The sequence below is a fragment of the Taudactylus pleione genome, unplaced genomic scaffold (genome assembly GCF_031769625.1).
Source record: "Taudactylus pleione unplaced genomic scaffold, aTauple2 ptg000110l, whole genome shotgun sequence".
NCBI classification, from domain to species: Eukaryota; Metazoa; Chordata; class Amphibia; order Anura; family Myobatrachidae; genus Taudactylus; species Taudactylus pleione.
In genome coordinates this window covers 2,559,282-2,573,104 of record NW_028284512.1, presented here as the reverse complement: position 1 = coordinate 2,573,104, position 13,823 = coordinate 2,559,282, and the positions used below count along the sequence as shown (strand labels likewise).

General features: G+C 46.5%; 1 protein-coding gene across 1 annotated transcript; it reads left to right on the top strand.

The window, feature by feature from the left end:
• The first annotated feature begins 7,344 nt into the window (after window positions 1–7,344).
• RPL35 (ribosomal protein L35) lies at window positions 7,345–13,579 on the top strand. The gene is made up of 4 exons (XM_088471098.1): window positions 7,345–7,447; window positions 9,602–9,738; window positions 11,649–11,730; window positions 13,394–13,579. The coding sequence occupies exons 1-4, from the start codon at window positions 7,445–7,447 to the stop codon at window positions 13,541–13,543; spliced, it is 372 nt and encodes a 123-aa protein (XP_088327224.1). The 5' UTR covers window positions 7,345–7,444; the 3' UTR covers window positions 13,544–13,579.
• Window positions 13,580–13,823: the final 244 nt, after the last annotated feature.

Genomic DNA, 13,823 nt, shown 5'->3' with positions numbered 1-13,823 from the left:
CATGAAATATCACTAGCACGAAATAAAAGTAAATAGAATTTATTCAAGAACAAAAACTGTATGGCAAAGTTCCACATTAAATCTCAATAACACAAAGTTCATGATATGCACTAACAGGTGCAGGGGTGTGCCCCTGTGAGAAACAAAGTTCAAAGTACACACTGAACTGGTGTGGGGTGAAACCCCGAGTCCGACACGAGACTAGGGCCTCAGGATAGGATGGAGGTCAATAACAGGGTTGAGCCCTGTATCGTGACGGAGCTCCGGAACAGGGATGGTGTAACAAGATCTGGAAGAGGTTAAGCCCTGAGACATAATGAAGATCTTGAACAGGGTTGAGCCCTGAGACATGATGAGGGTCCGGAAAGGGGTTGAGCCCTGAGACATGATGAGGATCCGGAACAGGGATGAGCCCTGAGACGTGATGAGGGGCCGGAACAGGGTTGAGCCCTGTGGCAGGATGAAGGTCCAGAGCAGGGTTGAGCCCTGTGGTTTAATGAAGGTCCGGAACAGGGTTGAGCCCTGTGGCGTAATGAAGGTCCGGAAGAGGGTTGAACCCTGCGGGTGTAATGGAGGTCCGGAGCAGGGTTGAGCCCTGTGGCGTAATGAAGGTCCGGAGCATAGTTGAGCCTTGCGACAGGATGAAGGTCCGGAGCAGGGTTGAGCCCTGCGACGTAATGAAGATCCGGAGCAGGGTTGAGCCCTGCGATGTGATGGGGTTCCGATGAGGATAGACTGTAACGGTGCAGTTGACAACTGTAGAAGAAGTAACCCCAGTGTCCATATGAATCAATTATAACAAGTAAACCAAATAGTGTAGCGTAGAATGGAATAGCAGTAATAGAGCATGATAACAACGGAAAGACAATGACAATACTGAGCTCTGTAGTGCAGCTGATAACCTGTATCAGAACTTGAACTGGAACACGAGCAGGAATGTAGCGAGGTCCACAGCATACACCAGGCACAGCAGGGATCTGGCAGGAGTCCAAGGAAGACCTGAAAGTAACGTTGCACAGACAATGAGGCATAGTTAGTTACAGGCTTTATACTAGTCTGTGATCCATAGGCAGTTCAGAACATGTGACCCAAATAGAATCAGGTTTGGAATAATAAGCAATCAAGGAATCCAACAACCTGACATCTAAGAAACAGATGATCACTTTAACTCTCTGCACACTGCGTGTGATGAACGCCAGTAACAAGGATAGATCCTCCAACGACCACAATGGAACTTCGGCAAGTGTAGTTTAACTTTATGTACTGAAATAGTCCAAGTCCTGACACAGACTTCTGGATGTAGAGACCACTCTCTTGCATGCACGTCGTGATAGCTGAGGAAATCTGTTTCCAAAATGAGAACTCCCGGGATGAATACAGCAGAGATGGCTGGGAGATGGCGTTTGGTCCATGTGAGAATGTGGGACACTTCTGCCATTGCTGCCCGACTTCTAGTGCCTCCTTGGTGATTGAGGTAGGCCACTACAGTGACGTTGTCAGACTGTACTTGTACTGGCCTGCGCTGAAGAATTTACGGATCCAGAGTGAGAGCTCTGTAGATGGCTTGAAGTTCCAAGACATTGATTGATAATCCTGTCTCGACTGGGGTTCAGTGGCCCTGGAAGGATTGCTGGATGGTCACTGCATCCCACCCTCTGAGGCTTGCGTTTGTGGTGAGGAGAGCCCAGTCTGGGATCCAAAAGGGGCGACCCTTGTCTAAATGGAATGTTTGTTTGTTGTAGGGACACGCGAACCTCCGGGGGGGAGGCCCATCATCTGGGATCAAAGTAGATGGGGTAGCCCATTCCACCTGGAGAGGATCAGGTGTTGTAGGGGCCTGGAGTGAAACTTGGCGAACTCCACCATGTCGAAGGTGGACACCATTGGTCCCAATGTCTGCATTGAAGTGTGAATTGACACTCGGCAACTGCAGAGCAGTCTGCGCACTCAGGGCCTTGAGCGCTTGCAAGCTGGTGGATGTTGCCCAAGTGCGCATGCGCACGACGGAGGCGGCTCCGTCGTGCGCATGCGTGAGACCCGAATAACAATGGCCAAGACGTTATGGGTCTCGCACCAAAGGGGGCGTGCTGTCGATGGTGATTGACAGCACGCCCCCTTTGGTGGGCGTGCCGGGGGCGTGGCTGCCCAGACGGAGGAGCTCCCATGGGAACGCCTACCGTCTGGGTCCGGCCCCACTGACATCACTAGTGATGTCAGTGGGAGTGCTTTTGACTCTGATAGAGCCAAAAGCACTCCTGGGCTTGCGGCAGCGAGACCCTACAGCAGGGTCTCGTCGCAAGCCCGACCATCATTTTGGCCGCTCGCTATAGCTGTGGGAGGTCACCCACAGCTATGCAAGCGGCCACGAGGCCGCTCCAAAAAGGAGTAGGGACGGCCCTGATTCAGAGCGAGCGCTCTGTCAGAGCATCCGGCTCTGAATCAGGGCCTCAGTGCTGTATTAATGAGATCGTGTCTGTTGTTAGGAAGATTCTCTTAACCTGAGAGTCCAAGAGGGCTCCTAAATGTACCATTTTTTGAGAAGGTCAGGGAAGACTTTTTCTAATTGATCAGCCAATCGTGCATTTGTAGGAAGGCAATTGTTACCTGCAGATTGCGGTGAAGATTCTCTGGGGAGCTGGCCAACAGCAAGAGGTCGTCTAAGTATGGGAGTAGTCTGATCCCTTTATGATGAAGGTAGGCCGCCATAACTTCCATGATTTTGACAAGGGGCCAAAACGGTAGAGCCTGAAATTGGTAATGCTGCTGCAGGATAGCAACCCGGAGATATTGTTGATGAGAAGGTGCTATAGGTACATGTAGGTAAGTGTCTTGAATGTCAAGAGACACCATAAGGTCCCCAGGCTCCATAGTTAGGATAATAGAGCGGAGGGTTTCCATACGAAACCTGGGCACTCTGATAAACTTGTTCAGAGATTTGATGTTGAGGATTGGCCGATGAAACCCATTGGGCTTCTGAACCAGGAAATGGGTAGAATAATAGCCAGGGACTGGAATTATTACTGCTGAATTCAGTAAGGACTGAATGGCTTTTTGGAGCAGCAGGGCCTTGTTTAGGTCCGATGGAGGTCCTATGCAAAAGAATCGCTGGGGTGGGTCGCCTTAGGAAGGATAGGACGTATCCATGGGAGACCACTTCTCTTACCCAGGCATCTGATGTGGTCTGACGCTAAAACTGGGCAAATTTAAGGACTCTGCCTCCCACCCTGGGAGCCTCCAGGGAGAGGCCCACCCCGTCAGGCTGTAGGATTGTCCTCAGACTTGGCAGGTGGAAGTCTAGTTGCCCAGGGTTGTTTGGCCCTAGGCTTGGAGACCTTGGCTGATGCCTGCTGCAGTGGAATAGGAAGGACTGACCCTTAGCTTTTCCTTGAGGGCGAAAGGATGACGTCTGAGGCTTTGTATTATATGCAGAGAGCAGGAACGCCATTTTGGAAACTGCCAAAGTAGTCACAATTTTATCTAATTCTGGACCAAGTAGGATATCTCCAGAGTAAGAAAGAAACTCCAGAGCCCTTTTTGAGTCTGCTGCAGTGGAAAGGACTGACCCGTAGCTTTTCCTTGAGGGCGAAAGGATGACGTCCAAGGCTTTGTATTATATGCAGAGAGCAGGAACGCCATCTTGGAAACTGCCAAAGTAGTCACAATTTTATCTAATTCTGGACCAAATAGGATATCTCCAGAGTAAGAAAGAAACTCCAGAGCCCTATTTGAGTCTGCTTTCCAGAAACGGAGCCAAACAATACAGCGGGCCACTACCGAAGTGGCATATATCCTGGAGGCCAGGAGAGCCATATCCATAGCTGCAGAGCCGTAGAAAGAGCATTGGTGCCCCGCTCATTTTTCAAAGGGACATAATGCACCCAAAAAAGGGGCATGGCCTCATGGGGAAGGGCCAGGGAATAGATAGGTGAGGCCAGGAGATGCTGGGGATGAAATAAGAGGAAGTTATAAGTGAGAATGATAATAAACAGAAATTTGACAGGCCCAAACAGCGCCCCCTGACCTGTGGTGCCCTGTGCGATGGCACCGGCTGCACTACCCTAGCTACGGCCTGCATAGCTGCTTCTTCCAAGTAGGATATGTTTTTTGTTTGGGAGGGTGATTCACTTTCAGCTTCTTCATTTGTATAATTTATTACTATTAACACATTTGGTTTAAAATTCACTAGCACTATTCACGATACACATATTACTTTTTTGGATATCGCCCTCTCCGTCAGGGATAATCATCTGGTTACCTCCACTTATCAGAAAGAAGTTGATTGTAGAAGTTTTCTAAATTACAGCAGCTGTCATTACCGTCCATGGCTTAGAAATATTCCCAAGAGCGAATATTATAGATTACGACGTAATTGTTCAGAATTAGATCAAATTAATATTCAGGCAGCAGAATTGACTGAGTCTTTTAGTGCCCAAGGTTATCCTGAAGATACCTTGAAATTAGCATTTGAAGCAGCTAGTAGTAAGGATAGAGATTGAACAAATAAAAAAAAAACCTAGATGGTGGTGATCGTTTCAATCTATTATGCAAGCGTGAGGCCTTTTGGATATTTTCACTTGGTTCTCTGTTTCCGAATGGCTTTAATGATTGTATAGAAATGAATAATATCTAATGGCTGGTTCTCTCAGTCTCTGTTGTTGTTATTATTATATGTATGTGTGTATGTGCATGTTTATATGCATATGCACATATATGTGTATATTATATATATATATATATACATATTTGTCTATGTATATATGTATATATATTAGGGATGTGCAGGCTCGGATAGGTTCGAATTTGCACGCCGAGTTTGGATTTTTCCCTCCAAAAAACGGGACTCAGAAAGAGGCAAAACGTCATCTAGCATGCACAAATATCATCATTCCTGGTCTTCGTCTTCTGCCTCCCCAGATGATATATCAGAATCAGATAACTAGGTGGACTGGGAAGATAACACAGCACATTTAGTAGGTTTAGTAAGTAAAGTTTTTTCTTTTGCAGCATTTGCTGAAAAACTGTAAAGGTATTAGCCAAACTCTGTACTGAGGTAGACAGTACATCTACCCATGGGGTAGGCAAAGGATTTGCAGGGAGTATCTGCTGTGGCCATCCCAGAAGGGAGGCTACCATGGGGACTGCTAGGTGGTCTGGAATCTTTGCCAACACCTGAGAAAAGGCAGCACAAGGTGGGTCATAAGGAGGAGACACCGAGGCTGAGGGGCCTGAGGCTGTTTAACAATTAGTACAAAGACCACCCTGAATGAGGTCCTCTGGAGCTAAGCCCGTTGAGCAGGACTTACAAGACACCAGAGTAGGAGCTGCAGCATCAGCCTGCTTGTTATTCTTTCCTCTGCCAGACATAGCCACAAGAATAATGAAATACACAGTATGATACAGTGCAGTGAACACCCTGCAGTATGTGTAATATGGCATAGTGTAGTGTGCAACCACGCTAAATAGTATGTGATAGCCCTCACAAATATATAGGAGATGAGAGGTACAATGAACCCCCTATGCTTAATATGTCAGGGTATATTAGAATAAAGGGAAAGGTATAAGCTGGACAGTATAGAAAGTATAGATTAGCGCTAGCACAAGTCACATGCAAACGGCGAAAAAACACTATATATCTGCAATTGCCAGTACAATCAACTACACAGACTGCATTGGCTGGTAGGATATAGCGCTGTATAATCTGGGCCGTGGGAGAGATATACAGGGTGACTGGACCCAGCGTTCCCGGAGACCTGTGAAGCAGAAAATGGCTGCCGTGCGTCTCTGAGGGGGCGGAAGGTGAGGGAGGACCAGTTTAGGGAACGACTAGACTGCAGTGGAATTGCACCCTGAGCTGGGGGAGGGTCTAGAGGGAGAGCTCCTTCTCCCCGTGCTGACGTTAACTGCTGCGTCCTCTGGCCTCTAAATATGCTGTGCCAGTATATTTATGCCCCGGGCGTCTAGTGGAGTCGTGGGCGCACCAGTGTCCACATCAGCTCCTCCGGTCCGACTGCATAAAGCATACATGCCTGCCCTCCCAGTTTTCGTGGGAGGCTCCCGATTTTTCGGGTAACCCCCCCAGAAGGGTAGGCACTTCTCCCGCATTCTGCCCACTCCCTAGTGAAGTGGGCAGAATTTCCGCGGCAATCGCGGGTCCCTGTGCAGGGGGCGGGGCTTAATGACGCAATTCTTCATGAATCGCATCTTTAGTCCTGCCCACTATGTAAATGTGGGCCAATCACGGCTATTTCCCACGAATGGCGGGGCTTAATGACGTGTACCATCAGGCCCTGCCCCCGTCACAACTCACTTGCTTCTCCTCCCCGGACATCTCCTGGGGAGGAGAAATTAAAGGTAGGCAACTATGGCATAAAGACGTGGGTCCCCGCAAGTGGGGGTCCGCCTTACCTGTCCCCTGGATTCCGGGGTACATTGGGAACACCAGAGCATCCTGGGATTGAAAAGCTTTGCTATTGGTGTCCGGTCCTCCAGATCCCAACTACACCCAACTGTCTCCCTGTGGAATAGGGATGGCCAACGGTGGTGTAACCACTGATGGTAAAATAGTATCGATGGTTTCAAACGATTCACTGGATGACCATCGATGTTTTCACCAACCGATGGTCATTCCTATCTTTTGCCTAACTGGCCCCAGTAGCGGCTCCAGGCACGGGCAAGCCAGTTCGTCATCTGGAGCTCCACTGTATACGGAGGGCGCAGGAAACGCCCACCCTCCCTCCTGGCGGTAGAGGTAATATATAAGCTCAGGGGGAGGGAGCGGAGGAGGGCCAGCCCTGACTGGCCCGTAAGCTAATCAGATTGTGGGGGCACGGCTTCACGGTTGCCGGAGCTATGCTCAGTCTCCTGGCACTTGGGAGAATAAAAAATCACCTTTCGGAAACTACCTGATTCTCCCCCCAACGATGTCAAAAACATTCAACATCGGTCATAAATAATCGATGATTTTGAATCATCGATGGACAATGGCCATCCCTATTGTGGAGCCCTATGGATCCCGAAGAATAAAAAGCATCTATGTTCAAAGATATGTATTTTTTTTTTTTAAATCATGTGTGTTCTATTGATACAGGTACAGTGATGATTAGTTTTCTCTTCAAAATCATCAGTTTTCCCGACTTCATGACTAAGCTCAAATGAAAGAAATAAAACTCGCATTTTCAGGGAACAAATCCCTAGTAACCTGGGTCATTCCATGCTCATGATGTAGTAGGTAATAATAACACAGTCATTACACAACACTAGTTTTGTGCTGTGTACACGTTATAAATATAATCGTGTTACCAAGTTACTCCGTTACCATCGGAATGTACCATTGCCCCCTCCTCACCACCTCCCCCCCGTGTCATCCTATTGGGAGCGTCCGTCACCCGGAAGAACTTTGCAGCAGGCTCCCCCCCTCCCTTTCCTCTGGTAGCCGGCGGTGATAATGGTGAGTGAGCGGCCCCGGTCTGCGATTATCCGTCGCCATCCTCGGGTCTGAGGTCCCCTCTCTCCGGTTACTCACTGGCGGAGTGGGACGGAGAGTGTGCGGAGTATAACGGGGGCTGTATTGTCTCAGTGCGAGGAGGGGGTTGTAAGAGGGATGTGTCTTTCTTTGGCCTCCCTATGTACCCCAGTAGGGCCGAGGTGTCATGGCGGCTGATGTAGTGTCACCATACTGCACAGAGTAGGGACAGGCGCTTGTGTCTAGTAGGGGCAGGTACTGTGTGACACTGTAGCGTAGCTATGGACAGTGGAACTACACATCCCAGCATGCCCTGCCACACTATTAAAAAGTCCTAGTAGTAAAACCGTGGCAGGGCATGCTGGGGTGTGTAGTTCCACAGCAGCTGAGGTGTTGCACATTACCTACCATGCTCTAGCTGCTGTAGGACCACATAGCCCAGCACAGCTTGCACCTGGTTTGTGTGTGATGATTACTGTGGTTTGGGTCAGTCAGAGCAGACCTGCATTGGGGGGGGGTTATACACTGTTGTGAAGCTATTACTTAGGAGTCATCCCCTGCTGCATAAACCTGGTTTTTGATGTGTAATGTAGATTAGTAACATGCAAAGGGAATAGACTAGTGCAGTGGTTCCCAAACTCTGTCCTCAAGGCACCATAAAGTCTGGGCTGTTAAGCTGGCCACACATCCAACCAGCCAACTAGTTGATTGGTTGGAATGAAAATCTGGTAAGGAATACAATCAGCAATTTGTTCCCAAACGCTGGAAAATGGACCAAAACTGTTGTTTGAACAAATAGTTTAGATCAAACATTTAACAAACTTGTCTGAACGACCATTTTCATCTGTTTTCTGGTATTTAGGAGCAAATTGCTGATTATCATTTACTCCCATACGTTACAAGGATTTTCATTCCAACCAATCAACAAGCTGGCTGGATGTAAGTTGGTCTAGTGCAATGGTTCTCAAACTCTGTCCTCAGGACCCCACACAGGTCATGTTTTGCAGTTCACCCAGCAGGTGCACAGGTGTAGTCATTACTTACTGACACATTTTAAAAGGTACACAGGTGGAGCTAATTATTTCACTTGATTTAGTGTGGAGACTTGGAAAACATGCACCGTTTGGGGTCCTGAGGACCGAGTTTGAGAACCTGTGGTCTAGTGTGTGGCCAGCTTTAGGGTATCCTGCTTGAGCACAGGTGATTTAATTAGCACTGCAGGAGATTGATGTAACCATGAATGTCCTTAAAATCTGAATTGTTAAGCTATCTTGAGGGCCAAGTCTGAGAACCACTGCACTAGTGTGACACATTTGGTGATGGATCTTCTGTCAGATGCTTAGTTGAAAAAGGTGAGTCCATTGTGACTTGTGGTATAATGTAGTTGTTGAAGCTAGCATGGTTCGGTTCTATGGACACCTGTTAAAATGATTTAAGATTCATTTCTAACACAAGTTACGACTGTTTAATTGGCTGGCAAAATAAAAGAAAAAAAATCCTTATGGTAAATGAGGCAGCACCTATTTGTGTTCTTATATACATTGAACTTGTAATTTTTTTTTTTTTTTTTTTAACACCGCTTGCTACACGTGAGCACATCAGAAGGTAAACGTTCAACATTCATGTCATTGGGAGTACATTCGGAGTTGAAAATTAAGTTCAGCATGATCGATTTGGCACATCGCCGCATATGACTTGTGTGCAGCCAAGTATTGTAGCGGTGCTCGGCGGCACTTTGCTTAGAATTGAATTGCCCCCTGTTTCTATATTTGTTTGGCTTGAACATGTCACCAGCCCCCCCCCCCCGGGTGCCTGTGCCTAACCTGCCCCTAAACACAGATACTTACCATTGGGATGCCAACGGTCAGGATACTGGAGCCGGGAACTGACACTGTCGGGATTCCGGGGGTCGGTATTTTGACCGTCTACATCCCGCACGCCAGGATGCTGAGTACATCCCGTTAAAATAAGAGGTAGTAAACACTATACAGTACAGTTTATGTTCATTAAACTTTGTTTTAAAACACTACCTTGCTTTAAGGCTTCTTTCACATGGATAGAGGTCCTTGGCCATATATTCTGAAATTTGAAACTAAATGGCGTTAAATCTTCATTATGGCTTTTTAATTCATTTTACAGGCAAAAATAAAGGCACGAGACCTGCGCGGTAAGAAAAAGGAGGAGCTGTTGAAGCAGCTGGATGACCTCAAAGTAGAACTGTCTCAGCTAAGAGTTGCTAAGGTGACAGGAGGAGCTGCTTCAAAGCTGTCCAAGATGTGAGTACAGACACTGAGGAATTCTGTCTACATTACAGTGCAAGGCCTTGTCTTGAGGTTTAGCTTTAAGTACTTAAAATATTTCTGAAGTATGGTAGTTGCCTAATTTGTAAAATGTATCTGTAATGGCCTAAGCCGTAAGGTCCAGACACACGAGACGATATCTTTGAATGATTGATATCGCTCCGTGTGTATGCAATGAACGACCAATGGTAATGATATCTGGTCGTCCGTACATGCAGGCCAATATGGACGATTTAATCCTGATTTGCATATTCAGATATGTGGCAGGAGGACTTCGGTGAAAGATATCTTTCAGTGTGTACACCCAATAACATTTGTCTTGCACTACAGGGAAATCGTTCAGCGATATCGTTGTTTGTGCAGATCGTTCTGTGTGTACCCAGCATTAGAGGTGGTAGTCACAGATGATCCTCTGCCTTATGCGACCACTGGACATTAATGGTGGCTGCACGCCATGGCCTCGACGCTCAAGTATCCTGGAAATAGGCTTGGATCTGTCTTATACCCCTTTTCCACCAAAGTACCAGGTTCGACCCGGGACTTTGAACACTGGTCCAACCTGGTTCGGACCCGGCTTCACACCTTGTTTCCACTGCGCTTTGACCCGGGCTAGCACCGGGTCGGCCGCGTTCATGATGCACCCATGTGCAGTGGAAATCTTCTGCCAATGCTTGGAAATGACATCTTCTCCAAGTGTCAGGAACACCGGATCTCCCCATGCTGTAAACAAGACCGGGGTCATCCGACCTGGGTTACCCGTTTACACTGCTCCTGAACCCTGCTCGCTTACTGTGTCCGTAGAACCATTTTTTGGGAGATGTTTCCAATGATGGCGCAACCTGTGTTATCTTGTCAATAACGTGGGTTTTTCAGGCAGTGGGAAAAGGGTATATAACGCACCAGGGCTGGATTAAGTTTTTTTTTTCTTTTCTTTATACAATGCTTAAAGAATATTTTATCAGTATGACACTTGTGCTATAATGTGTCACACCGAATGATTCCGCCAAAGTAGCACCAGCCGCCCTGAAATGTTTTTTTACCTCCTTTCATAACTTATCACTACTTGCTACAACCTTACAGTAAGTTATGCAATAGGCAGCTTAACCAGCTCAAATGTTTAAAACATTCGACATAAGCTTGGTAGTAATTGATAAATTGAATTATGTAGTAATAGTTAAACTTTTTGTTTTAACAATCTTTTCAGGTTACTTATAAACTATATAGTCACCCCTTGTAGGGGACATTTGAGTAATGCATGGTGCTGCCAGTCACCATGGTAACACATCCAAGGCTTGTTTCCATTTATAAGACTTGGAATGCTGCAAGAGAATTCTGCAGTGTTACCTGTCACCCAACCACAATACCATCACTTTGCCTCTAAGCTGTAAGGATCAATTATCTGAATATAAACTGTTCAAACCCTTACAATCAGCATTGTTTGTTTTTTTTGTTTTTTTGGAACAGACTCCTGACCCCAGTGCTGTCTATATTGTTTTGTGCACTTTTGAATGTAACTTAAATGATTGTTGACCATGAAGACACACTAGACGATATGTCGTCCAATCCGGCAAATCGTCTAGTATGTACCCTTAATGTGCGCTCCCGTTCGTCGTTAGCGTGCAGGTCTGACGGGCGACATCGTTAGCAAGGGGCATGCTGCCGAATGCAGCGTTGCCCCTATCGTCGCTGACTGCATCGGCAAGTGTATGCACTTGACGATGCCGGCACCCAGTTGGGTGCCGTCGCTTATAAGATCTGTACACAATAGACGTTGTCTAGTGTGTACCGGCCTTGTGCCTTACAGTGCAAAATAAAATTAGATTTAGCATATTTTCGTAACGTTTTCTCATTTCACTGAAGTTTGATTTATTTTTTTTTTCTTTCAGTCGTGTTGTCCGTAAGTCCATTGCCAGAGTACTGACTGTGATCAACCAGACACAAAAAGAAAACTTAAGGAAGTTTTACAAAGTGAGTGGCAATTTTACATGTTTTAATGCTGATGTGTGAATTCCTCTTAAGGGGCCTATCCATTACCCGACTTTGAACAATCCCATCAAAACCATGAGGTTTTTGTCACATTGTTCACAAAGTCGGGTAATGGATAGCCGGCAAGCAGCGATGCGCCTGCATGCTGGATCCTTGCCGACCCCGAACACCTGCTGAAGATGCCCGTCAACCTGACGACGTTCGTCATGTTCAGAGATAGGAGGTCGGACTCCTTCACTGAATGACGTTCAGTGAACGCCATTCAGTGCGGGCACTACACCTCGGCGACCAAGGTCTGAACGTTAGACGTTCAGTCTTTCAGGTCACTTAGTGGGTAGGCTGCTTTACATGTGAACATTGCACCAATATATCAAACCAGGTTGTGCGCAAGTTGCAATGTGACTAGGATACACCAGCGGACTGTGCTGAATAATTTGATATGGGACACTTGTATAGCGTTCCCGCTAGGCTGTTTTAGCAATAAGCGCCCTGCCCTCACCGCGCAGCGCACCGCTAAGACAGCCTGCGGGTGGGGAAATGTGCGGTGACCCGGTCACCGCCAGTGAATAGACGCTGGGCGCATCCGCCCGGCATCTATTCTACCTGTCAGCAGCGCTTGGGGGCTAAGTGCCCGTAAGTGCCGGCCACGCCCCCAAGAGTGACGAAAAGATGACTTGTCTTCTAGACACACCCCTTTTTCAATGGCCACGCCCCCCGGAGCTTAAAATGAAAAAATTTGCTGCCGCTACATTGTAGCACTTCGTATACAGATTCAGAGACTCTGTCACACTCAGATATACAAGTGTTGCATATCAAATTAATCAGCACAGTCTGCTGGTGCGTTCTAATCACATGGCACTCAATCTCTCGCATTTTCGGCAAAAAAGACATTCAGCACTAAGTCTTGCGGGAACTGGTGTACCGAGAGGGTCTTTTTAACGATAACAGCAGCAAAGATGTATAAGGACACATCTGTAGCAAGACAGTCACCCAGCACTGCGCTCCCTTTGTGGCTGCAGTGTGAATCGGTTCTTGCTATAGTAACTTACACTAGGTGGCAGTCTGCTCTCCACTGTGTAAAGGTGAGTTAACGCTGCTTGGTGAATACATCATGTGTAACTAATACTGGATGTTCACAGTGCAAATCTTAGCTGGGACAAACTATTATTAGTAATTTATTGCCATATTTCTATCTGTATCAACCTTCCAGTTCAATTGAAACCTTTCCTGTGGGATGTGCATATTTGTGTTATGGATGTTTAAACCTAAATCCTACAAGTGCTGAAGGGGGTCAAATAGAATAGATTAAAATTGTGTGCACTGATCCTGGAGATCTTTTTCGTCATGGCATGCAAGTAAGGTCTTTGAAAAAAAGCTATAGCTTTCCCTGCCACGCAATGTCTCTGCAAGCACAACAGATTGTAGGGTGGTGTGTTAGATGGTTAGTTTTATTTCTTGTCCCGTTTAACAGAGCAAGTAAGATGTGATAATAATCCCTTGCAACCTTTCAGCAGTTATCTTTTACTAGACTGCTCATAGTTATGGGGTAGCTATGGGTTACATTGTATATCTTTTATATTTTCCATTTATTTTAGCCTTTTAAAAAAGTGCCCTTTTGTAAAACCTATATATACTTTCTTAACAGGGTAAGAAGTACAAGCCTTTGGATCTGAGGCCAAAGAAGACCAGAGCACTCAGGCGCAGGCTAAACAAGCACGAGGAGTCTCTGAGGACCAAGAAACAGCAGAGAAAAGACCGCCTGTACGCCGTGCGCAAGTTTGCTGTCAAGGCATAAGTCATGTCCTAAATAAAATCTTTTCGGTAAATTAAATTGCTGTTTTGTCTTTTCAATTCAAAAGCATCAAACTTCTCTGCAGTTGACTGAGTAAGGTCTTGTACAAAGCTCTGGTAAGTCTACATTGGTGGGGAGGGCTTTGCAGTAGCATCAAATGATAAGACATAAAGTTTAAGACCTGCCAAATATCAGAATCCAGGTATTAACAAATAGTTTGAAAGCTGGTATTGCCTGCCATCTTCCACAATCGAAAATAACCTTTTGTGTACTTGTGCATTTT